The sequence below is a fragment of the Schistocerca serialis genome, chromosome 9 (assembly GCF_023864345.2).
Source record: "Schistocerca serialis cubense isolate TAMUIC-IGC-003099 chromosome 9, iqSchSeri2.2, whole genome shotgun sequence".
Classification (NCBI taxonomy): Eukaryota; Metazoa; Arthropoda; class Insecta; order Orthoptera; family Acrididae; genus Schistocerca; species Schistocerca serialis.
In genome coordinates, this window is record NC_064646.1 from 337,206,713 (window position 1) to 337,234,589 (window position 27,877).

Here is a 27,877-nt window from a genome sequence, read left to right on the forward strand (position 1 = left end):
GTCATAATAACATGGCACGTAAGCATTTTATTCACTCCTCACTATACCGCAACAGCTCTTCTTGTAAGAGCATGAGCATGCACAAGTCCTCATACTCAAAATCAGTGTTGTTAAGCCCTGGACTAGCGTATATAAAACAAATTATGTGGAATGATTGGTGAGATAATTAAGTACAGATAAAAAATTAATACAAGATAAGAAGAGACTGAGGACTGTGACAAAGCAGCCACAAGACTGGTGACTTGTTTCCTCCAGTAATTTCCACAGATTTCCTCCTCCAGCTTTTCTATTTATGTTTCAGATCATCATTTTTTCTGTAACCATTGGCCTCCCTTAATCACTATTTTGTATCCAGCCTGTAACTTTTTTTCTTTAATTTAGTTTTTATTTTTGATCTGTCAATTACTTACCATATATTACTGGAAGTTCCATGAAATTTAAACTGGTTGTTAGCTAATTCATTCCAAATCACCAAACATACATCAGCTGTCTCTAGAAATTAAATATTTGGTTTGCTTAAATACTGAACCTGGGAATTATATGCTGACTTACATGTCACTGTACTTCTTTCACTATATATCCCTCCTCGCATTTTGAAATATATATTTCACAATGAAGAGTGCTTGTTTCAGGACTTCTTCAGTAAAATTAAAAAGACAAGAATAACAGAGCTAGGCAATAAAAGAGTGATAATTACAAAGTGGAAAACAATCATTTTTATTTTATGATACACTGTACACATATAAGGACATACACTGTACACATATAAGGACATACACTGTACACATAAAAGGACTTCCAATTAGCTTCTTTGATAGTTAACTTGTCCTTTTCTTTGGTTTATATTCTCCTTTCTTTTTGCTGACTGTCCGACAAAATTGTTTCTTCAGCTCTCTCTGCTTACGTAGCAATTTCTCTTGTTCTTTTTCCAGTTCTTTCTTATGCTCTTTTCTTTTCTCTTTAATGGCTTGTTTCAGCTTCTCCTGCTTGATTCTGTAGGAAGCCTTCAGCATCTTCATCATGGCAGCAACCTGTTCACATATCAGTGTTATTAGAGCTGGCAACTATCAAGACAATACCATATGTGAGGAATAGGTCATGTTATTAGTCCCAGAGAGAAGCTGAAATGGGAAAACATTGGCAAAATTTGTGGCAAAACTAGTTTCTATTACACCTAATTTTTTCTCCCATTAATTTTTTGCCTTTATCTGATCTTTGTTCCCAGAGGAAACTGCTTCTACAGTTCTACCTTTGAAATGTTCTTGATACTGAATTTATACCAATCTTGTCATAGTTGACTAAGTTTCAATGGTTGTTACATACATGGTATTCTTATAATATTATATTCCTCATTTCAATGTTAACTCTTGTATGTCAATGTGACATGGCTGCATTTGAAAAATGAAAGTTTGTACAAGCATCGGACATGATAATATGAACATCCATTTAATATGTTGTATGTTTAATTTCAACAACGATAATGCCTGGAAGATGGCAACAGATCATCAATTGTTATTTCAATACATAACACAAATATTTTAAATAACTAACATATCAGACAATTGTGGGTGCCACTGAAGACATGCCATTTCATCTGTTCGTTCATCAAAACATTCTTCCATGTTTATAGTGAAGGAATTAAAATACAATACCCAACTGCACCAATACCTGCATTACTGAATAAGACTTTCTGAGTTATGTTGTTTTCAGGTTCACCACGTGTTCACTGAAACCCACCGTATTTAAAATAAGATGGAGGGCAATCAGCTCACCTATAGCGGATTGATGCGTGGAGCACGTAACAGAAACCAGCATTCACACTAGCTTTCAAGCATTCGCTCTTTTTCCGACAGTAGTACACACATCCTGTGCTCTAAGCTAATGTAAATGCTGTTTTCTGTTATGTGTTACTGTGCTCCTTGTATCAATCCATGATAGGTGAGTGTTGACTTTCCCTTATTTTACATACTGCTCCAGCCACGAATTTCCATTATTGCAACCCATCAAATGATCACTAAATCAATACAGTACCTGCATCGTGCTTTACAGTTGAAAGAAGATGGTTAAGGCTTGGGAACAGGAACTAAACAGTGTAACAGCAGATTTTTCAGACTATATTACATATTTCCATTGGTCGGCAATGAGATTTTTTACTCTTTGCACTACTGAAGATCCTCCACGCCTTCACCAGATTTACAATCGAGTTGTCAATAGCAGCTCTACAAGGAATGTTCCATTTATATGCAGTTTTCACTACACTGATTTTTCTACATGTATATTATTAATATTAGCAATCACTTTTGTGTATGTTGTCTACAACAATCCCCTTTAAAGCCTTCACATTTACCAATGTTTACTCTTCCTTCAATATTATGCTGAGCAGCCTGACATTTTTGCACACACTCTACAGCTGTCATGACACTAGTTAAGCAGCTCTAGATGGTTTTACAACTGCTGTCAAGCATAAACCAGCTAGGTTGACACCAACGATTCCTCCTTGTTTTTAAGGACTGACTACTGAAGTGCAGCAACACACCACCATAATGATATCCTCTGTAATGGCAACTGAGAACATTTCCAGAGGTATTATGGTACAAAGGCAAAGCAAGAGAAGATGTTGGCACATTATAGATCAATCTTAATAACTGCAGAAATGAGGTGTTAACATCAAGATGATCATATTGTTTTGCCCAACATATTCTAGTGCAATGCAATAACACATTATACATCACAGACACTTGCGATAAAATCAAAAATCTGCCCATACTAAACATTTTTTCTCACGATAAAACATCAGAAAAGTACTGTCAGAGGATAAAACATTTTGTAATACCATGCACCACATTATTGTAATTAATGAAATGATACAATTGAGCAGAGTAAGGCTCTACACATTACCTGCTGTTCATGAGGCTCTCGCACAACTGCAACACGTTTCGACTCCAGACTGTCCTTGCCATGCACAGGTCCTAATTTTGGTTTGTCCTTGTACGGCAATTGTTTCTGCAAACTACGTGGAATGACCAGCTCTGGAAATACTTTGGGTGTGCGCTCTATTGGCTGTAAAACACATATTTTAATTATAAAGAGAATTTTAGTTTATTCTTAAAATGAAAAGTTCACATTTCAATGTGGTTGTTCTTAGAAATATGGATATCCAGGGGGGGAAAGGCCTTGGTTCACATCACATGCCATTCAAGTCTTCTCCACCAACACCAGCTTCTCTCAGATGTATAGTATGTGCAAGTCACATTGTTGTCTTGCCTGTGGACAGTCGGATGGGGTAATACGATCGCAAATGCTATGGTCTGGCTGCCTGATTGTCCACACATCTGCTGCTGTACACACATCCCCCTCTCCCCTTACTAGTTCATCATGTACTACACATGATTTCCCATGTCTGCACCAGGGTGAGCTTGCAGGTGCCCTTTTCCTATCCTCCTCATTGCCTGCTGCCCCTCCCTCCCCTTCACCCTTCCCTTTTTCTTTGGTCCTATCTCCCATTCTACCCTACCCAGTCCCTCAACCTAATTGAAATGCAGTAATGGAACACTGTAGTTTTGTATACATATGTGTGTGTTTGCTATCTCTGAATAAGGACAATGAAAGAAAGTTATGGTACGAACTCCAAAACTTACTTACGTGTGTGGCTCCAGCTCAATGTATCGCAATGTATTAAATGGTTATCTTTCTTCTTTTACTCCTTCATTTGAAAAATCTAATCAGTAACTTAACTGTATTAACAGTTAGAACCTTGTGATTAATTATATGTCGCAGTCAGGATAAATTAGACTACCAGTTTCAAAATCATTGACATCACCCATTTTAGAGTATCTGTTGGTAATTCCCAATGCTGGTGACATCATGAATCAGCACTATTAGTCACAAAAACTTTTGGATCTCACTCACCTTGTACAAACTATCAAAATCAGGTTCCCGTCGTATACCCTTAGCTCGTTTCAGTTCACCAACAGTGCGCATTCCTCTCCACAGGTTCTTTTGGTCTGGTGGCAGCAAAAGCGATGTGACCGGATTGTAGAACTTGGGTACATCAACTTTGTACCACATCCGACAGAATACAATATCTAGTGGAAGAATAAAAAAGAATTCTCTATTTATCATTTATACATTTATCACATTATCAAATATAAGCAAGTTGTTTGCTTAATGTTATAAAAATAAACCATCCAGCTGAATCTTTCATTTTGCAAAGGTCGTATGCTATTTCACAACTTCCAAACAGATTAAAATTGTGTGTTGAACAAGGACTTGAACTTGGCAACCCTCTAACTGACTGAGCTTTCCATGCATCTCACGACCCACTCTCAAAGCTTCAGCTCTGCCATTACCTCATTCCTGCCCTCCAAACCTCACAGAAGTTCTCCTGCATAACTTTCTTCACTAGCACTACCAAAAGAAATGATATTTCAGAGGAAAACAGCACTTTCTCCACTGTAGAGTGAGATTAAATTTTTAACTAAGTCCTAAGCTGTAGATAAGATGAACAATTCTGACCTTTGAAATTCTGCATCCCATGTACAACAATGCCAGAATCTAAAACAAAAACAAGTGTAATGCTGATAAGCACCTCCAAACACTTACTTGAAATTACAAAATTCAACTCGTGCTGACATGTAATAAGTCAGTCATTTCCAAAACAACAGAATAGTAGTAGGGTCATCTTGGAACTACAAAAACTTATTGAATTCAGTGTGTTCAAAACCAACCATTCACACCAGCGAAGTCCTCCATTTGTGTCTGACATGGAAGATAATTCATAATTGCCACTATCACCCGACAAAGGTCATCACATGTGACCATTCGGAGCTACAGGTTCTGACTCTGCAGGACTAATATAAAGTGAAATCAGCATTTTAATCAAATGATCATATATGATTCTATTAACATGTGCCACAACATGAGCAATTCAACTCAAATTCATTTCACACTTGCACACTGAGATGTTCTTGACAATCAAGCAGTGTTTGCCAGCACACAAAAGCTGTCCACTTACCATTTCTTTTGATACCTGAAACTACCTTTCATTCAGAAAGTGCAGAATTGTCAGATATTTCCAGACAACTTAACAAACTAAAGTAAAACAGTACTGTTCATAATAATTCATATGGGCATTTCATTTTTGTGAGAAGGGAGTGTATGATAGATTCCACAAAGGGTTGCTCTTGAAAGTTATGTGGTCATGTCCAAACAGAGAAAGCATTAAGACTTTCTTGTACGAACAAAAGCTGCTACAAATTTGAGACCTATTATCTGAGACAGGGAGGCTGACATAGTACTAAAATCAACAGATTATTTAAATATTGGTAAATTGACAACCATTCCCTCCAGTTCACGCACTACAAGGAAGGATGCCATAAAGGATTTCCAACTGAAAGAGAAAGTCAGAGAGAATCCCTAAAATCAATGGAAGACTGGATACCCAATACAATTGAGGAATACTTCTTGGAACAGGGATATCCATCATAACAGTGACCTCTACATGGAAAACTACTGTAATCTTAATACAACAGGACATCAAACCTGGATCATCATCATCATCATCATCTCTGCCACGTCACATTTCTTATACCATGGCTCATAGCACAAGAAATAAGACAAGATAGGGATGACAACATAAGATGCGCCATGCTCCAATAATTCAATGTTATATCTAACTGACCAATATGGCTGTCATCACGGGCATATCGTCTATGTGTGGCTGATCGATTTTTAGTTGGTACTGTCATTTGCTGTAAAACAACATATTCCAATGCTTTCTCAATCACAATAAAACTTTTAATCATAAATGCTTTTGATCATATACTGCCCTTGTACCAAGACTGTGATCCCTAAATGTTATGTCTATTCAATAAAGCACATTCTGAGCTAAACGTATTAACTTTGCCTCTTAACACTGATGGTAATTCACTGGAAAATAAAGTAAAGGAATAGTCGATATCAAGAGAGGATTTTGCCACAGGGGACTTAATATCAGCCACCTTACTGAAAACAAACTTCAGTTATCAATGAGCAAGACAGAATTTGGTTTAGACAAGGGCACTAAAGAAAGAAGAATCTTCAGCAGTGATGGACTGAACTGCCAAATGGACAAACCATCTAGTACCAGTAGCCAGAAGCCTGTATTTTGCAGCTTAGCAACATAAAGTATGGGCATGTAAAAAATAAAGTCAGCAAGCATAGACATAACATAACAGAAAATGTTTAAAAATCAAACTGAATAACAGCAATAGCATCAAGGCATTCAATACCTTGGCTATACCAGTCATCACATATAAAGCAGTCACTGTGAACTGGACCCAAGTTAGAGCTGGACAATCTGGACATGAAAGCAAGGAAACTTATGACAATTCACTGTGCACTCCACCCTCACAGTGATGTTGACAGGCTGTACTTATCTAGAAAAACAGTCAGTAGAGGACACTTGCAAAGTAGCCAGACAGTGGAGGAAGAGGAGCATGCACTGGCACACGACATGGAGAATCAGCTCTGACTAAAGTCAACAAAAGAAAACTTCTCAAGGTACAGCAACTTAAGAATCAATACCAGAAAGGTGTATTCCAATGCCTGACCTGAAAGCCTCGCATGTGCAATTTTCAGACAAGACTCAACACAAAATAGAAGAAGAAAAGATCTGGTTTTAGCTAAAAAAGGAAACTGAAGGACTGATTTTTACCGCACAGGAACAAACCATTAGAAGTACCACCATCAAAGCCAGAAGTGACGAAGTAGTAACAGACACAAAGTGCAGAATCTGCAAAGAAGCTGATGAAACAATTGACCAATCTTCAACTGTTGCAAAAGGATCACTAAGACTAATTACAAGCAAAAGCACAATGATGTGGCATGGACTGCCTAGTGGAACTTACACCAAAATTATCATCTGCCAGTGGCAAGGAGCTGTTGTCACTACTAGCCAGAAAAAAGTAGTTGAAAACGAGCAAGCCAAATCACTGCTGGACTTACGCGAGTTCAGACAAACTGAATTCTGGAACACAATACACCAGGCATCATAGCTGTGGAGAAAAAGAAAGTGTGGGTCATTGATGACCCCAGCCAAATGGGCAGCAGAGTCGACAAGTAAGGACTTGAAAATGCTACCAGACATGAGTGCTTGAAAACTGAGCTACAGTGACTGCCCAGTAGTTCTCAACACACTGGGAACAGTGCCAAAAAGACATTAATGAGCACTTAAAAACTATTTACAATGACCCATCTGCCTGCTACAAAATGCCACACCACTGGCATAGTCATGAATTATCCACCAATACATCATGCATTCTTAGACGCTTGTGAAGTGTCAGGCTAGTGATAAAATACAAAATCTAGCATAGTTAACTCATTCTCTGTGTTTACTTTTACAGTAGTAGTAGTAGTAGTAGTAGTAGTTACCTTACCCAAAGATGGCTGGAAGTATGAAAATAAACTGTAACCAGAGCCATGATCTCTTTCATGCAGCTCGGAAGTGGGAAGTTCACTTAGTCAACAATTATCCCGGTGTCAAATATAACTGCAGTATACCATTACACAGAGTTTGTTAGATGATGGCAAAAGATATGAAAGGCACCACTTAGTAATATAGTATGAACACAAAAAAATAATGATGGAGACTTGCGTGTGGAATTAACCAAATAAATGCTTAAATCAAAGATTGTAAGCAATTAAAAAAAAAGAATGAAAACCTTTGTTTAGTCCAAAACAGACAAGTCAGTCCGAAGCTCAAGAAAGGATCAATACAAACTATATGAATAGGTCCCAGCTTCTAGATTCAACATTAATGAGTGTTCCGCATCTTGTGGCAAAACGAGTCTGGCAACATATTTCATCACTTATGAATAAAAAGAAAAATACCACATTTCACAGAACTAATGATTTCCATTAAAATAAAAAATGCTAATGTTTTATCTGTTAAGTACTTTGTATTGCAATTTTATTTGCTCACCATCGTGTCTCATTAGCTGATACTGCTGTATGCACAGTACTGATTGGCTGCACACTTGCTGTCTGCTCACCTCTGGCCCCCTCCACTGGGGGTACCCCTGGCCCCCTCCACCTCCCCAGTGCCTGGCTGCCTAAGTATCCACATGTTAACTATTTCCCTGCCTCTGTCCATGAGTACCTGTATGCCCGCAGGTGGGGAGTTAAGCCAGAACAGCCTGGTGTGGTGAGTGTTTGCACAATACAGATTTACTTTTTTGAAGTTACAAGTGAGTACAGAATGAAATGAAATGAAATGAGGAAGAGAAACCAAATGTTGGAACATAGTCTATTCCTCTAAAACATAATCAGCATGAGGGCTGCAGAGTTAAACATCTCCATCTTTAATATGGATCAAATGCAGCATCATACGCTGTCACACCGTACTATAGAAAGCTCCAGAGATCAAAAGTCAACTTCGGCTCATAGTTTAGTGTTCCACAACCTTACATCACTACCTCGCCTGCTCCTTGTCAGCCACATGCTAATGATGAAAATTTCTTTCAGTGCCAGATTTCAAGCCCTTTGCCATTGTGTTTGACTATTACATTATAACTGGAACTATGGATACTGGTATTGTTCACTTTATAACCCAATCAGGTTTTCATATATCATCTGTGCCTGCAATTCTACTGTTGATCTCCTACTTGTTTTGTTTTCCTCTATCTCCAATTCGAGGCTTCCTGCCTATTCCTTATACACTTGCATCAGCTCTCATCCTTCTTAATCTCTTTATTACCTGCAGGAGAGATGAGTTTCAGTAACAAACACTTGTATTTCTATTAGATTTGCAACTGTATATTAGGCAGTTGCTGCTCTCAGGTAAGTATAAGGGCGGAAACATTCCATATCTGACCAAAGTCATCCACACTTCCACCAATCCCTCCATTATCAGAGAAGTGCCAAGTCATATGTAAGCATAGTTTGATGGCTGAATGAGATGTACCTCTTCACTGTAAACTCTGTCATACAAGAGGAGATCAACATTTTAAACAATTTCTTCACAGGATAAACTCTGTATTGTTATTTATTGTACTATATGACGGAATGTAGTCGAATTAAGTCGGGTGATGATGGTCGAAGCAGAGAAGATATAAAATGTAGACTGGCAATGGCAAGGAAAGCGTTTCTGAAGAAGAGAAATTTGTTAACATCGAGTATAGATTTAAGTGTCAGGAAGTCGTTTCTGAAAGTATTTGTATGGAGTGTAGCCATGTATGGAAGCGAAACATGGATGATAAATAGTTTGGACAAGAAGAGAATAGAAGCTTTCGAAATGTGGTGCTACAGAAGAGTGCTGAAGATTAGATGGGTAGATCACATAACTAATGATGAAGTGTTGAATAGAATTGGGAGAAGAGGAGTTTGTGGCAGAAATTGACAGAAAGAAGGGACCAGTTAGTAGGACAGGTTCTGAGGCATCAAGGGATCACCAATTTAGCATTGGAGGGCAGCATGGAGGGTAAAAATCGTAGAAGGAGACCAAGAGATGAATACACTAAGCAGATTCAGAAGGATGTAGGTTGCAGTAAGTACTGGGAGATGAAGAAGCTTGCACAGGATAGGGTAGCATGGAGAGCTGCAGCAAACCAGTCTCTGGACTGAAGACCACAACAACAACAACAACAACAACAACAACAACACGACGACAGACTTGTATTGTTCATTGGCCACTAATAGCAGCGGTATTTCGACAGCTGACATCCTTTCCACACCGTACAGCCTCGCCACCCGAGGATGGTATATCTACAGTGACAAGAACTCCCCTGCCCATACCCAGCATACTGAGGGTCTCACCAAAGTCTTCACAGCAGGCACTGTCCCCCAGATCTAGCCCACAAACACATCTCCCATCATTTCCACACACAGTCCTAATACTCCCACCACCCACAGAGGAGTGCCCCCTTCATCACATAGTACCACCCTAGACCAGAACAACTGAACCATATCCTCCATCAGGTCTTTGATTACCTATCCAACCAAAGGCCCTTCCCATCACTCCTGAAGTGATGTTCTGTTGCCCAACCAGCCTTCACATCATCCTAGTCCATCCCTAAGGCATTTCCAAAACCTCTGGTCATATCCCTGTGAAAGACCCAGGGGCAAGACCTGTCCAATCCACCCATCCAGCACTTTCTATTCCGCTCCCGTCACTTGGTTATCGCAAACTGGACCACCTCGTGGCACAACATGCAGCTGAACATAACACGCTGTATTTCAATGGCTGCTTCACTACCTGAGCTATCTGGATCCACCCCACCAATACCTTTTCTGAACTATGCAGATTGAAGTTATCCGTACAATACATTCTCCACTTCTGAAATTATCACAGCTTCAATCTATGGAAACCTACCTTCCCCAGACCACCCAAAAGTTTCCACCCCCTGTGATCTATCACCTCCTCCCCATTCTCATCCCTCCTCCCTCATTACTTGCCGCCCTCTGCCAACGCACCCACGTGTCTTTCCCCTTTTCCTATGTAGTGTTTCGGGATATTTGTAAACTTCACAACAAACTATTGGAAAGCCATCAATAAGAGATGCTCGTGAGTAAGTTGTACAAGGATAAATGTAGTGGGAAAGGGAAACTGTGTTTTCCTTTCGCGTATGCAGTGAATAATGTGGAACAGTGGTGGAGCCAGTGAGAAGGTGACCAAGAAAAGTAGTATTACAACGACTGATCATCTGGGTGTTATTTATGTCACGGTGCAGCAAATGCCTGAATCCGACACCCACGGAGTAAATGACACACCGACAAGGGCGTAATGAACAACTGAAGAGTGGTAGTTGTTTTTCTTTTTTTTCCCTCAGTTCCACAGAATGCATGTACGGATGTTTGAATGTACTCAAGAGAGTGGTATTAATGTAACAATTGTTAGTTGTGTTGTCAAAAGTAATAATGAAAATGTTGGGCAAAATATACACCTGTGTGTGAGAAGGTGTGGATATTTATTTAGTAGCGCAATAGAGAGAACTTGCGGAAGCATTCCAGGGCTCTTCACCACAGTTGGATTGACAGGGAGGTGGCACAGAAGGATACGGACCACCAAGAGGATAAAGGTAATAATGCTTTCATCTGGCAGTGTATTGGAGTCAGCAAAATATTGTCCTGTTATATCGGCCAGGGACACAACTTCCCGCTAGTGCTGGTATAAGACCCACCACAAATCTTTACAAAATAAACAACAGCAGGAAAAGAAGGAAGAATACACCCCATATGGTGACCCTGATAAATGCAAATGGATAGCACATCAGCAAGTGCAGAAAATTGATTTGAGTCAAAATTACGACTACAAAGAATAGAAGACAGAGAAGTTGCCTTATAATGTGTGTAACAAGAAATCAAAAATAATTCAGAGCTTCTTTTGAACACATTGTTAAAAAAAGAATAGTAAACACATAATGAATGGAAAATATAATTCACTGTCGTAAATCTGAAACAGAAAGAAAGAAGAAGACAGTGGCAGCAGAGTGTGCACCCATATTAAAAGCAATGAGTGCACAGAATTAGTTCAAAACTTAACAAAATCGTTTCGACTGGATGAGGCATATGGTGGATGTCGCTCCAGCAGGAGTTATCAATGCATAGCAGTGAGCAGTTACACAAGTACGGGGTGCTGTGTTGTCCAGTCAGCGGCAGCGCGCAGCATCAGAGCAGATGACAGCTTCAGCTTCAGCGCCTGCCTCAGCTTCGGCTGTTCTACAACTAGCACGCAGTTCACAGTTCCGCAGAAGGGTGAGCAGTGAACATTTTAAAAGTAGAAACAGTTCTGTGAGTAAAGGGTTTAATGTTAATATTATCGATTGGTAATAAACAGTCCATGCCGATCACAAAGAAGATGGCAATGCAAAATGAGGAGTTAAGATCATACTAGAAGGTACAATTACAGAACACCCAGAAAAGGATAAGGAAGGACAGAAAGCGGAACGAGTAGAATTAATTAAGTCCATTAAGGAGCAAATTACTGAATCATAGATGACATACTAAGCCATAAAATACAACAGGTTAAAGCTAACTTAGAATCTAACTTTAATGCACAAATTAATAATCAAAACATTGCAACAATGGAAATAAACTCTAAAGTAAATGAATTACAAGAATCAGTGCCAGTAGAGGTACAACAAGTGTTAACAGATGATTTACAAGAAAGTGTACACAGAATAACAACCCAACAGTGGACAGACTATGTAGATAACGTGAATTCCCGGTTCCAAGTGGTACGAGCTAGTATTTCAGATGCAAATAAGCGTATCACACCCATACAGAAAAATGCTGTAACAGAGGCACCTGATGCTATAAAACATTTAGAAAAATGTTTACAGTTATTTGCAGAATAAGAAGTAAAAGACAAAACATAAATAAATAATGACAAAGGTACAATAAACAAGAACTTGATAGTATATGGGAAGCAATAGATGATAATAAAAAGAAATTAGAAAATAGTAACACTGAAACTATGACAGGAGTAACTAAAGATGTAATAGAGGATTTATAAATAGGAACTTCGTTTAATTTAGCAAACCAATTTCCAAAGTATAAACCAGACAGTGATGTACACGCAATTTATTTTTTACAAGTGTGTGCCACATCTTTACCTAAAAAGTGGGATGACTTACAGAAAATAGATTTCACATTTGTATATTTAATATGAGACACTGTGGAATAGGGAAATGCTCATGCAGAAGAATTTGTGTCTTGGAAAGATTCTGAGGAAAGCTTTAAGAGGAAAAATTAATCCTAAAGTTATTAGACTCGACTCCATACAATAATTGACGGGGCACACATAAAAAGTACAAAGAATGGCATTTGACAAAATCAATGTACTTAGATGATCCAATAGATGAAATGCAGTTAGTAAAAGTTTACCATACCATGCTCAACACGGAATATTGTATAGAGGGTGGAAAACCGTGAACGAGTTATTAACGTTTATTGAAGGTTTAGACACACGGAATACTGAAAGAAATAAAAATTATTCAGTGAATGACTGAAATACGGCGAATAGAAACAGCAAACAGTGTGTCAGCAACGGAACGTCGAATAATTCATGACGAGGTACAGAAAATGATGAAGAATAACACCATTCAGCCTTCACAGAGCCCATGGTCGTCACCAGTGGTCCTCATCAGGAAGAAGGATGGCAGGAGGCGCTTATTTGTTGATAACAGGAAGCTTAATAAGATAACTAAAAAGGTTGTTTACCCTCCTCCACAAATTAACGGTACACTAGAGTATCTGAAGGGGGCTAAGCTTTTCTAAACCACGGACATGTACTCGGGATACTGGCAAATCGAAGTAGATGAGGCTGATCGTGAGAAAACTCCATTTATCACCCCTGAGGGCCTTTATGAGTTTAAGGTAATGCCTTTTGGTTTGTGTAATGCAACAGCAATTTTTGAAAGGATGATGGATAATCTTCTACGTCACCTGAAGTGGACGATGTATCTTTGTTATTTAGATGACATTATAGTGTTCTCAGAGACATTTGATGAACATATAAAAAGACTGAGGGCCATTCTTAAGTGTCTCCAACAAGGCGGACTGAAACTTAATCCAAGAAAGTGTCTCTTTGGAGCAAAAGAAATCAAAATACTTGGAGACCTTGGTCAAACGAAGGTGTGCGGCCAGACCCAGAAAAGGTGAGATTTATAACAGAATTTCCTATTCGTAAAAGTATTAGAGATGTGAGAAGCTTCCTTGAATTATGTTCTTATTGCTGTTGTTTTATCAAAGACTTTTGTATCAAAGCCAGGCCACTCCAAGAGTTGTTAAAAGCTGATGCTAAATTTATGCGGGGTGGTGCTCAACGAGATTCTTTCGATGTGCTTCGAAAAGCTCTGATGACTGACCCTGTACTTGATCTGTAGGGTGAGAGAGCACCTACAGAACTACACTCAGATGCCAGCAGGTATGGGATCGGTGCTGTTCTGGTGCATATTTCGGATGGAAAAGAGAAGGTTATAGCCTATGCTTCCAGGACACTTACAAAAGCCAAGAGAAACTACTCAACTACAGAAAGAGAATGTCTTGCTGTGATCTGGGCCGTGTGCAAATTTAGACAGTATCTCTATGGAAGGCCATTCACAGTTGTTAAAGACCATCATTCACTTTGCTGGTTGACAGGTATTAAGGATCCAACAGGACGACTCGCCAGGTGGGCACTACGTCTTCAAGAGTATGACATTATCATAGTGTACAAAAGTGGAAGATAACACCAAGATGCCAATTGTCTCTCAAGAAACCCAGTGCAAGACCATCAAGAATTTGATGAAAATAGTGACTATCTCACTGCACTCCAGGGTATCTCTGCTCCACTGCACTCCAGGATCTCTCTGCTGAGCAGGATGCCAAGATATCTCAAATTATGCTTGCCTTAAATCAGTCAGAGGATGTGAAAGGACAATTTAATGTAGTTAAAGGATTACTTTGCAAGGAAAACTTTGATCCATTTGAAAAGAGGTGTCTACCAGCGCTAAGATGTTCTACAGAAATTCCATGACATGCCTGTTGCCAGACCTTTAAGATTTATTAAGACATACGATAGAATCAGCAAGAGATTTTTCTGGTCAGGTTTATTTAGGAGTGTCCATCACTAAGTGTTACACTGTTGAGAGTGCCAGAGGAGAAAGGCAGTTCCTCAGAACCCACCTGCCCGACTCATACCAATTCCACCAGCCGAAACGCCTTTCCAGCGTGTTGGGATTGACCTCCTCGGACGATTTCCAACATCTGCTAGTGGCAATAGATGGATTATTGTTTGCACTGATTATCTGACATGCTATACCATTACAAAAGCCGTGAAAACAGCCAAAGCATCCGAGATAGCCAAATTCATCGTGGAAGACATTGTATTAAAAAACGGTGCCCCAAGGTTGTTAATTACGGATCGAGGGAAAGTCTTTCAATCTAATATTGTTATAGAGATAAACCGTTGGTGCAACATTACTCATCACACGACGACTGCCACCATCTGCAAACTAATGGACTTACTGAACACCTTAATAAGACCTTGATCGAGATGTCGAGGAGAGCAACTGGGATGAGGTGCTACTTTTCATGACATTTGCCTATAACACCGCCAAACAAGACACCACATGATATACACCATTTTTCCTGGTGCATGGGCATGAGGAGATGACGACGATGGACACTGCGTTCCCATTACATCCTGATGACGTGGACGACGACTACATCGGCCACGTATTAACCAGCTCAACTCCACACGCTGCAAGCCCAAGAAAATGATCACAAAAGGTATGACGCGAGCCACCACCCTGTTGTCTACCAGCCTGGTGACCTCGTCTGGATCTTCACTCCTGTTCGGAAGGTTGGTCTCTCTGAGAAGCTCCTCAGGTGCCACTTTGGACCTTATAAAGTTGTAAGACAATTGTCTGATGTTACTTATGAAGTTGAAGATTTCAACCCCGACACAAGACGAAGAAAGATCAGAGACTGGGTCCACGTCCTTTAAATGAAGCCCTATAAGGATCCTCCAACCCAGGGTAATAAGCTCCAGTGACACGTAACAAGAGGAAAGATGACGAAGAGCATAGCGGCAAAAGAAGTTCTAAGAAGATCACCGCCAGGGCGAGAATCAGTCATCATCAGCCGGAGTATGTGGGACCGATGACTCGTTCCCAGACTAGGAGAACGTAACACCGAGATGTTGTTCTCTTAAGGAAGGAGCAATGTTGCAGAAGAAGCTGAGTAGCACCGTGGTGTTTGTGATTATAATACTGAACTGTTGCATGGAGTGTCGCGAGGTCAAAACTCACCTGGACTGCACAATTTTAATTTCTATATTCGGTTCGACTAAATTTTAGAAGTATCCACAAATGTGAAGAATCATTGGCTGTATTCTGTAGCTGTATATGCACTGCATGTATTCTGGCCGGAGGCAGTTTGCTCCGTGCTCTTGTATGTGCAAGTGCTGAATAAACCTTCGTTAAATGAAGTTAGTGTTTGTCATTCATCTAATTACACCTTCTTCTACATGACAATATGACTATAATCATAGGAAGACAAATAGAAAGACAGGGTACAGGTACATAAAATGGATTAACAGAAGAGGGCAGTAAAAACAGTAATGTTATGAATCGATAATCTAGCTGGAGCTTGGGTTTTAAGAAAAGAGAGAACAAAAGAAAGAATAGAGTGCAATTAAAAATACTTAGACATGTAGTGCCATGGGTAGATGAGTCGAAATATGAAGAAGGTAGTAACAAAAGATTCAACACTTGAAAGAGTACAGACATGGAAGTCAAAAGGGAACCTCAAAGTAACATGGGAGAAAGTAGAAGGAAAAGTGATGGAAGATATAAATATATCTGAAATGTGGAGTGTACTACCTAATTAGGAATGATGAATAAAAGGCAGATAGGCAGACCTAAGAATGGCTGACCTATACTGTGCGGGTGGGGTACCAAGAAAGGAATTGACTTGTACCATACTAGAATAGGAATTAATATGGGGCACTGCCTCACTGAATGAAATAGAAATATTTTACAGTACTGAGCCATAGAAGCGGTCTTTCGTGGAAGTGTGGATAAGTTTTTTTAAATGAGTAATCCATTGATTATTCTTAAAATTGGTTACAATTAACAAGCTTTTGTATACAAGCCTGTACTCTTGGAAGTTGGGATATTAAGGAAGTTAAGTTCTCTACAAAGAGAAGAACTAGATGTCAATATAATGGAAACTCAGAAAGTTTATAATCAGTATAACAACAAAAGATGAGCTACCTATGTAAAGAAGGTTAATATTGCGTTACCTATTTAAAGACGAATAATATTATGATGTCTAAGTATATCAGAATAAATGTCTCACAAGTATCCAGTAGATAGATAGTAAAATTGTCTTAAAGCAAAATCGAAAATGGTTAATTGGTTATGAGGTCAAGAGGATCACAAATAAAAGGAACTTAAGAATAACATTAATGATAAGTAATATGTTTGTATTGCCATGCATGTTCCTCAGATACTTCGGCTGATCTAGAAAAGATAGCCATACTATTAAAGAAAGTAACAAGATATGAGAAATAATATAACAAGTATGAAGAAAAGGAATGAACCCTGCCAAACAGGAACAAAGTAGTTAAGTTACTAAGTGAGCGAAGTCACGAGCGATCATTAACAATTATTAAAAGTTATGTTGGAGAGATTATGTAAAGGCAGCTTAAAGATGTAAGAGTAGGATAATCATAATAGAATCGTTAGTAAAAATGTGTATGTAACTAGAAACTTAAGCATGAAATCTCTTGTCTGAGTGGCGGGATATGTAGTGTTTTCGGGATATTTGTAAACATCCTAACACACCATTGAAAAGCCGTCGACAAGAGATGCTCATTAGTAAACTGAATCAGTATAAATGTAGTGGGAAAGGGAAACTATTTTTCTTTCTTGTACATGGTGAATGTGGAACAGTGGTGGAGCCAGGGAGAAGGGGACCAGTAAAAATGGTATTACAACCACTGGTTGTCTGGGAGTCATTTGTGCAATGGTGCAGCAACTGCCTGAATCTGAGAGCTATGGAGTAAATGACACACCAACAAGAGCATAATGAACAACTGAAGAGTGGTAGTTGTTTTTCTGGTTTTTTCTCTCAGGCCCTACAGTATTCATGTATGGAACTTTGAATGTACTCAAGAGAGCGGTATTACCGTAGCAATTGTTAGTTGTGTTGTGAAAAGTAATAATGAAAATGTTGGGCAAAATATACCCATGTGAGTGAGAAGTAGCGCAACAGAGAGAACCTGGGGACGCATTCCAGGGATCTTCATAGCAGGTGGATCGACAGGGAGGTGGCACGGAAGGATCTGGACAACCAAGAGGATAAAGGTAATACTTCCTTCATCTGGTAGTGTATTTGGGTCGGTTAAAATTGCCCTGTTATATTGGCCAGGGATGCAACTTCCTGCTAGTGCTGGTGTAAGACCCACCACAAATCTTACAAAATAAACAACAGTAGGAAAAGAAGGAAAAATATACCTCACATGCTCCTCCTCTTCTCCACTCCTTCCCCCCTCCCCCCTCCGCTCCTGAAACTGCACCTGGTGGCTGTCTTTTTATGCCTCCATCTAGTCTCTGCTCACTCTGCCAGACAGTGTTCTTGTCCCCGCAATCTGCTCACCATTACCCTACTATCTTTTCCCCTTCCCTGCCCTCTCCAGGTTGCTGCTTTCGTTCCACGTGACAGTTGCATTCCGGTCGAGCTGCCAGAAATTGCAGTCATGTAAGCATGAGGTGTCCTTGCTTATGTGAATGTGTGTGTGTGTGTGTGTGCGTGTGTGTGTGTGTGTGTAGGTGCTGTTCTGAAGAAGGCTCTGGCCAAAAGCATAAACTCCCAAATGTTTTCTGATAGAATTTTGACTGACTGTGTTCATCATATGAAGCAAATTAGTTTATGTTCAATTTAAAACAAGTTGCCAGTGTCTATTTTCAAGAAGTTATATTAGTATAAAACTCATTCCATAAAAACTGTCACTTACCACTAAGTTGTACCTTGTCTTCAAATGTTGCCCTGAAAGCACCTTCCGGTTTTGAAGCAGCTTTCTTTATCTGGCCTCTTATTCCTGACACAGTCTTGATTTTCGCGCCTTCAAACTTCGCAACTTCAAGAGCTGAAGAGAACATGCCTTTAATAAAAGCAGTCTTCTTATAAATTTTTAGTGGGGTGCCAGTCAACTTCAATTTCTTGAGAATCTGAGCGGACTTGTCCAGTTCCACCACAGAGCCTGTTAGTGCAATTCGAAATGTCTGTTGCTATATCAATAGGAGAGAAAATACATAAAAAAATTAAATAAATAAATATGGCACAGCAACGCAAATGAATGACCAAAACAACTTTTTGTAGCACCTGAGCATAATAAGTAGCAAAAGGATTTAAATAATCACCAACTTCTTTAAGACAATAAAGATATTAATGCAGCAAAGAACTTTATATCTCAACTTACCGTGTTGTCGGCATTCTGGACTGCTAGGAAACCGGTACCTTGGGGTGTAATTGGACCCCAGAAATGCACCATGCAGGCAACATGCTGTGGAGTGTATTTGAGATACCTGAAATGAACAAACAGTTATAAAATCTTGTCTGTGGCAGACGATCGAAGTGGCAAGCATACAGTGGTACTTAGAAGCACATTATTAATTGTTCATGTATACAGATCACAGATATAACTTAAAAATACAGACAGTTTGAGTAAAATCTATACAGTCTGTGTGAGCTAATACATTTAGGTGTAATGTCATCATAGAATCTGTCTTCTACACTGGAGGGCAGCTTACTCAAATCGCAAATTCACTGAACTACATAACACCCAAGTGTAAATTAATTACCGTGAAATTATATTTGTGCAGCTTTCCACAATGTTCTTACCTATGTCGCAAATTATCCTCCAGTTTTGCATATATGGGCAATGTTTGGAAACGCCTCCATCCAAGAGAAACAATGAGGGGATCCTTCGTTTTTAATATTTTTGGAAACCATCTGTGTTTCTTGCCACGGACCTGAAAAATGATGCTTGCATAAAATAGTCATGGAATTGTTTGGACAACTGGTTAAAGCAGACAATTGGTTAAAGCTTTCCTAAGTCTTATAAAAATGTGAACTCTGTTATTGCAAACAACTCAGTAACATTGCTCTTAGACAGAACTTTCACATGTATTCTCCAGTTTAGCCCCTTCCCTTTACTTAAACATGACAGCACTGAAGATCATTACAACAAAGAACAATCTTAGAAGGAGTCTGAAAAATGGTACAAGCATAGATAATCATTCGTCAGATAAGACATTTTGAATGGCAGTTAGAATCCATGTCATTCTCCTACCCCCAACTTCATACAATGTCTTGGATTTGTTTGTTTAAAGGAGGAAGGAAGATCTGAGTTAACAATTATGAGTTTATTTGAAACATGTTAAAACTAGGACTGGTTGGAGAGAAAGAAGAAATTGGCCTTGGCTTACCAAAGGAACCCCAGGATTTTTTGTATTAATTTATCTTTTATTCAATTGGACACCTATGTCAATGGCACAATGCTATATAAACACCTCCATTGGTGTCTTCTCTCTCCCTCTCTCTCTCTCTCTCTCTCTCTCTCTCACACACACACACACACACACACACACACACACACACACACACACACACAAGCAAACAAACAAACGAACAAATTGAACACAAAAATGGTTTCTGGTTACAAAATATTGCCAAAACACATTTTATAGCAAACAAGCAAATATTTGACACACTTAAGAAAATGGTGCTCACCATGTCTCCCACAGATTAGGTACTGTTGCCTGTTTTGCTCAATCAGACATCATTTTGCTTGTCTCCCCATGCTGTTTCTCCCATTTGGTTGATGTACAAGAATAAGATTTGACAAATAGTGGCATCTCATCCAAACACCCTTTCTTCCCACTCTTCAATTTCATCAATCTTGTAAATATTTTCACTTCTTTTTCAATCGAGTCTCATCTGAGTCTGAGTCAAGTCCGGCAATTTCAGTTGCCTAAATTCTAGTTCTGACTTACCTTTTTTTAGGGAAAGTTCTAGTAACAGACACAAATTTCACTTATCTTTTGTAGAGTTGTTCTAACTGTTCTGTACACCCTTTGAAAGTTTGCTAGGTTTTCCTCAGAAACCTAATGATAAGTGTGTATAAGGTAGCACCTGAGGTGTCTAAACTATACTACTTAGTTAATAATCTGCACATATAAACCTTCACGAATATGTGCAGTCTTCTGTAATAACTTTACCTGTCAATATTGCTTTCACATACTCATAGTCTTCAGGGTTGTGGTAGACAATCTAAGGTGAAGGGCAAGCGTTTGGTGCCTTTCAGCCAAAGGAAGGAAAACCCGGTCAGAAAACTATTTTCCTCTGGATTGAGAATTCTCTTGGGGGAGGGGGGCGGGGGGAGACTAGCACAAATACATCATCCTGTGATATATACCTGTGGATGCTAATGGTGGTATTAAATTGTTATAAAAGGATTCTATTGTGCACATTTATCACAAACAAGCACAAGATCTTTTAAAGTGTTTGCTCCAGTAATTGTTCTCAGAAAACTCCTAACTTTTTATGCTTATAACATTTTCTGGCAAGAAACTTGGCACTGAAGCACTGCACTACTAATGAATGTAATTACTGTTCACACAGTGCCAAAACTGCTTTATCAAGACAGGAGGCAGTTACACATATATGGCGCAACATGCACACTTTTCACCATTGTGAGTGCTCACAAGTGTGACTAGGAGACACTATCTTTGAGATTATTTCTAAGCTGGCTATTACTATAGGCAGTTACTGTCTCAAATTTAGGTCCCTGCTAAGGAGGAGTGATGAAGCACTAGAGAACTTTGATGAGAGCCAGATCTAGGAATTTTAGCCTTATGAACAACCTAATCAGTAAAATGATATCAAAGAATTGTCTGGATGATTGTAAACACAAGCAAACAACTGAGTCTAATATTCACAACTGGAGAGAAAGCTAACACAACTAAGTAGACAAGTGCACTGGAAAAAATTGGAACTATAGTGTCAAATTACAGAATCATCCCTTTCATTCCTTTTGCAGGATGCATAACTTGCTGTACATTGCTGTTGTTGTTGTTGAATTTGATATAATTGGAACTCTGCATTGAGCAATGCAAACACAAAGATGATATTTTACATAAATGATGCACTTACTGTGCTTCAATCTTGTGAAATATTATAACAAATCAATACCACAAAAGCATTTTTAGGACGTATTTTGCAGACCAAAGTTCATGAGCTACTTATTATTATCCTTTCTCTAAACAGATTACAATACTTAACAAGTAAGAGGAAGACTCAATTAACAAATGAATAACTTGACTAATTAAAAAAAATACAACAATGCAAATTAAAGGACACAAAAGACACAAATGAAGGATATGCAGCAAGGCAGTGGTGAAGAGGGGGGAAGCTGTCAGGAAAATTAACTGGGACCATACACACATGAAAGAATGAACGATAAATAATACATAGCTGAGATATAAATAAATGAATTGACGAAACTGTAATGAAGGTGTAGCTATGGGGCAAAAGTACAGCAGAGACTGGAATGCATGAAAGCTATTCACAGTTGTAAATATGGACAAACATCAGCTGTATAATGGACTGATGACAATGAAAATTTGTGACAGACCAGGACTCGAACAGAGATTTCCTGTTTATCATGAGCGATTGCCTTATCATTACCCTATTCAAACATGCCTCATGGCCAAACTCAAACTTCCACATGTCACCAGCCATGTGTCTGCAATCTCGAACATCTATCTACGGAAACAAACTGCTTGGAGAAAAAGAAAATGTAAGCTGAGCTGGATACATACCTGGACATACCCAACATTCTCCTCACCAGGTTGGAGACCTCCCATTATTAGAGGATACTCAGGATCAAAATGAGTAACGAGTTCACAAGGTACAGAAGCAAGCTCTACTCTCACATACATTCCAGGTCTATAACCTTCTAGTTCAACTCTTATGTCATCATCGAGCCCTTCAAATTGACTTTTATTCAGCTGTGAAAGAAAAACAGTAGCAAATATATCAAAAAAACATGGATATGTGTATTATCACTTCCAATTACTTTGACATGATAATACAAAAAGAAGAAGTGGATACAAAGACAAGGCTTACAATGATATCTTAAGTTATTTGTATTGCTCCCTATTAGTATGATTAAAGTGGGCACTTTTTACTACAATAATCTGCACAATACCACTAACAAACCAATTCTTTTCAAGTGATAAACATGTTTTGTATGTTCATCTCTGCATAAAATTGATTGCTGGACATTAACTTAACAGTTTCTATTTTATGAATATCTGCATCATCCAGAATCTCCTCCAAAAATGGAAAGATTCGAACTGAACACCATACAATCAAGGACACTGTAGGTGTGGCAGAAAGAGAAGGCATTTTACTCTTATCACAAGCAGAATGCCACTGGTAGCTATCATTTCACACACAATATGCTACACTGTCACAAAATGAGACATAAACTTGATTTCTGCAAGTGTGTATAGTCTTTAACATTATGAAATAGTTTTTCAATCTTTGTTAGTAGGAAATAATAACAACACACACTACATTTTCATGGATCTCTATCATTTTTTTTTATCTTTTTAATACAGATTTGGCCAAACACAGCAGATAAGGTATCTGCATGTGGGCTCTACAACCGTGCATCTTCAAAAATGCTTATCTTTGTTAAGGATGGTGATGGCTTGAAATGTGTAGACACAGACTGATGTGTAAATTTTCTATACACTATGTTCCAAATATTCATCTGGTCTCTCTTAACTAGAGCACCAAGAGAGGTGTGCTGGCCCTGTTCTCCATGTTCCATAATAAATTTTGTCTTTGGATGGATAGAGTTGAAGTGTTCTAATGAAAAGCAAGACTTCAGTGCATGTGGCCCATACAACAAACATACTGACCACATTTCAATAGGAACACATTTTACTGAATACAGTAGATTCTAAGCACCTTTTTCTCCAAATCTGACACTTAGAGATGCTCCACAACTATTGATAAACTACCCACTGACATCCAATGAGCCTCTTCCCAATGTTTTCCCCCTTCAAACAAGAGATGTAAGTCTCAAGAGTTCGATAAAACACTCTTTCATTCAGTTTAATAAACTCTTTGTCTTCCTCATTCTCCCAACAGATGGGACTTATTAACCAGAGGTCTGAGTTACCTGACCCTCCTTTCCTCTTTGTGGAAGAAAATAAAAATTCCAAAAACTACATATAGTTTGCTTCTACTTCTAAAGGTGTGTGTCAGCAGTACTTGGAATTTTGCCACCTGAAAGTAGGTCCTGGCCAGTCACTCCATCCCTTGTTTTATACATAAAATCCCCCCCCCCCCCCCCCCCCGCTCTCTCTCTCTCACTCTCTCTTTCACTCTTACTTTCCACCCCCCCCCCCCTTCCTACTGTTTGTAAAAACTGCAACACCAAGGGGACACAATCAGAGCCTCTAGATGATGTGGCAAGAAACCAAAGAGAACTTGGATATGCAGCGGGGAATAGATTTCCACGTAGTTTGAGGCACATCGATAAAGCACAGACAGTGGTTGCAAGAGGCTCTGAATGAACAAGTCACTGACCGACCATATTTTGGACACATCCAATGCCAACATGTTAGGTGAATGATTTGGCTGGCGAAGTAGGGGTACTACTCATACTTCGAAGAAGGCTCGAACATTCCTCACCGTGTATGGCCAGGGGTTGTACTGCACAAGTGTCCGCCCCTGGTAGCTGAGTGGTCAGCGCGACAGAATGTCAATCCTAAGAGCCCGGGTTCGATTCCCGGCTGGGTCGGAGACTTTCTCCACTCAGGGACTGGGTGTTGTGGTGTCCAAGTCATCATCATTCCATCCCCTTCGATGCGCAAATCACCTAAGTGGCGTCAAATCAAAAGAGTTGCCCCCGACGGGAGGCACTAGTCACATGACATTTACTGCACAAGTACCACGTGTGGAGCTGCCTGCAAGATGGACAATGCGTCAGGCTCTGAAACCTCTGTGATGTCCTGGCTGCTGTTCAGATCACCCCCAGCATGTACGAGGTGAGATCGCACATGATATCCAATGGTATCCCAATCTGTTACACTTGGCATGTGTCAGCTGTACTGCTCAACAAAGCAATCTGCTTAACTTTGTTCACCACTGTAGCACCTAACACATATGCAGCCATCAATGTGGGGCAAATTGAAGCAGGACTTGTCTCAAATCAGCACATTTTGCCACACGGGACACTAGTGACGTCGTTCGTGTGCCCACCGCAGTCTGAGGCTTTAGTGGTTCCTGGTTGATGAAGCCAAAGCAATGACACGTATGCCACCAGTTCAATGCTCAGTGGACTGCATGAGCTATCAATGCAGAAATATTGGCAACCATTGCAGTGTTCTGACGTCAAGCCAACACTGTTGATGAAGCTGTTCTGATAGTTACGGCTGTGCAGACCAGATGGTGGCCATCCAATGTAGTGGTCACACTTTGTGGTCTAGAACATTTTCATAGCTGTCTACAGCTCTCTTCTATCCAATGCTTCCCTCCACACATCACTGTGATAGCAGCATGCCCTGTGCGAGTCTACCTGTTTTCCACAGACTGATCATTATGCCCCATTAAAATTCTCTCATAAAATGCTGATACGACATTGATGCAGCAAACTTGCACTTGTCACAAATATCTACTCCGTTTGACAGCTCTGCAATGAAAAAGAACAGTGACCTGTCCAGTCGCACAAAAAAAGGTGTTTCTGGGCCTGCGAGCATGACATATCTCTGCAATTTTAATCACTTAGTTGTCCCACTATTCTACACATCTTCCATTTTGGAGTGATTCAGAACATTCCTTCTGGGCGTTGTAATTTTCACAAACAGTAATTTATTGTTCAAACATTGAGTATATACCAAGGCATTGAAATTATATCTTTACTACTGGATAAACTAAACAAAGTTATTTTGTTAATCAGCATCCAGCAAATCAAATTATTTAATGAGAGATTGAATACCTGAGCCTGCATGTCTGCTTCCTGCTTCAGCTCATCATAGTAAGTCTTCCCACCTTCTTGCTCATCATATTCATTGTCAAATTTTTCTTTCAACTTGCGCTTCTTTTCCAACAATTTTTCTCTACTTGTTTCGTCATCTTGTTCATGTGATGCTGTAATCATTTCAACAACAAATAAACTAAAAATTCAATACATGAGTTTCTTTTTATACACTGCAGTTAATATATTTTTCTGCCTGCACATAATGAAGATATAAAAATGTTATAGTATTAGGTTGGTGCATAAGTTTGTGTAGAGTTTTGTTTTGCATTTTGGTATTCCAGTTACTTGGGTTGTCATTTTTATTTGTAATTCACTGTTGCTATTTGAGTTTACATAGTGTCATTTTGTCATTTGGCGGTAGCAAGTGGAGCTGTGGACACTAAAAAATGGAGTGGGAAACAGAGAAATTGGAACATTTTCAACATATTCTTCTGTTTGAGTTCAATAGATGGGTGACAGAAGTGGAGGCAGCCAGAAACATTTGTGCAGTATATGGGGATAATGCTACTGAACAGAGCACAGCAAGAAAATACTTTTCTCGTTTTAAGGAGGACTGTTTTGACATCAGTGACTCTCCGCGTTCAGAAAGACCTTTGGGGTTTGATGAAGACCATTGAAACACATTAATCCACTATGATCCATGTCAGTGTACTCAAGAACTGGCAAATTTGATGAACTGTGATATTCCACCATCATGCGAGATTTGCATGCAATGGGGAAAGTTCAAAAATCAGGTACATGAGTAACCCATGCTCTAAGCCAAAATCGCAAAAATCAGTGTGCATCTCTGCTTGCTCATCATCAATTGGCTCATTAACAACACCAGCCATTCCTTCCCTGTATCATTACTGGTGGAGAGAAATGGTGTGTTTATGCTGACATAAGGAAAAGAAATAAACGTTTGAGTCCAAACAAAGCAGTAACTCCCCATACGAAAACCTCTCACATCTACAAAAGATAATGTTATGCATCTGGTGGAACAGACACAGTGTGGTGTACCACAAATTGCTTTCCCAAGATGCAACCATCACTGCTGACATTTACTGTCAGCAACTGAGACATCTTGCAGATGCAATCCAAGAACAATGACCAGGAAGACTGCGTGAAGTGATTCTACTCCACAATAATGCCCACCTGCATTCTACTACACTGACAAAGAATACTATACAGGAGCTGGGTTGGGAAGCCATCCTGCACCCACATCATTCACCTGATCTTGTGTCCTCAGATTTTCTCGTTTTCCGCTCACTACAGAACAAATTTCCTTTCCAGATGAAAATGCACTTCGAACATGCCTCGACAAGTTCATCGCTTCAAAACTACACGATTTCTACAGTCGCAGAATCAAAAGGTTACCACAGCATTGGCAGACTGTAGTGTTTATTAAACTAATGGACAAATGGCATGAACTTATGCACCTACTCTATACAAGGAAGTTATGAAATAAGAACAGCACAGAACAAAATTATGCAAGCACATTTTATGTTCCAGGATCTTACCGTTTGTTTCTTAGAACAGAAAAGCAAGTATCAACTAAATCTTAGGCCAAAAGCAGCAAACAGTGGCTTACAATGCAGGTGACCTGCATGCACATTTGCAATACAGTCTATTCAGTAACATTGTTCCTGTCTCAGTACAGCACAACACCCAGAAAAAGTACTTAATATGGGATTGACTTTTTTAAACCATCTATATGGTGATGTAGGTTAAGGCCCAAGGTATCATATCCTTCAGCCATTCATCTTAGTGGACCCTCACTTGTTAATGATTGATGAAGAAATTATTCAGAATTTCACATGACGCTCTACAGCTTTAAAAAATGAATGCTACACAGACTGGATGAATAGTGTAATAGTTCAAGTACAGCTCCCACAAACAAGAAGTTGTGAGTTTGAATTTCATCAGATGTTTTGATTTTTTTATTTTAAAATCTTTACCAAAATAACTTTGATCGTTATTTTTATTCAATTAATTGGCTTAAATGTATCTTTTTTTATTTCTGTTCCTTGGTCACATCATTTTAAGCACTGTATTAACTTTTTCATTTGCTCTCATTTTTCTTCCTACACTCATTTCCCACTTGGAATCCTTGCTCAAGTAATTTTAATTATTTCTGTGTATTCGGTTTGATTTAATTTCTTCTATTTTATCATCCTATATTTTTGTCTGTTCCTCAGTTTACTTGAATTTCATTTTACTTAAAACCCCTTCTTTCATTTAAATCTTCATCTATTTTATCTGATCCTGTAACGAAAAATACATTCTTGACACAACTGCACAGTCAATATAAAT

At 39.1% G+C, this 27,877-nt stretch overlaps 1 protein-coding gene across 2 annotated transcripts in view; it reads right to left on the reverse strand.

Annotated features, from left to right (window-relative positions):
• Positions 1 to 750: 750 nt before the first annotated feature.
• Positions 751 to 27,877, reverse strand: part of LOC126418861 (ribosome biogenesis protein BMS1 homolog) — a 109,385-nt gene continuing 82,258 nt past the window's right edge. Inside the window, exons 13-20 of one of the 2 annotated variants that reach the window (XM_050085853.1) lie at positions 25,544 to 25,695; positions 22,350 to 22,538; positions 19,369 to 19,499; positions 18,947 to 19,052; positions 18,482 to 18,755; positions 3,910 to 4,085; positions 2,899 to 3,060; positions 751 to 1,031 (exon numbers count right to left, since the gene is read on the reverse strand). In XM_050085853.1, the coding sequence (XP_049941810.1) occupies positions 819 to 1,031; positions 2,899 to 3,060; positions 3,910 to 4,085; positions 18,482 to 18,755; positions 18,947 to 19,052; positions 19,369 to 19,499; positions 22,350 to 22,538; positions 25,544 to 25,695 (1,403 nt within the window). In that variant the 3' untranslated portion in view covers positions 751 to 818. Of the gene's footprint in view, positions 1,032 to 2,898; positions 3,061 to 3,909; positions 4,086 to 18,481; positions 18,756 to 18,946; positions 19,053 to 19,368; positions 19,500 to 22,349; positions 22,539 to 25,543; positions 25,696 to 27,877 lie in introns of those variants that run through there. The other variant, XM_050085854.1, reaches the window with a different exon arrangement.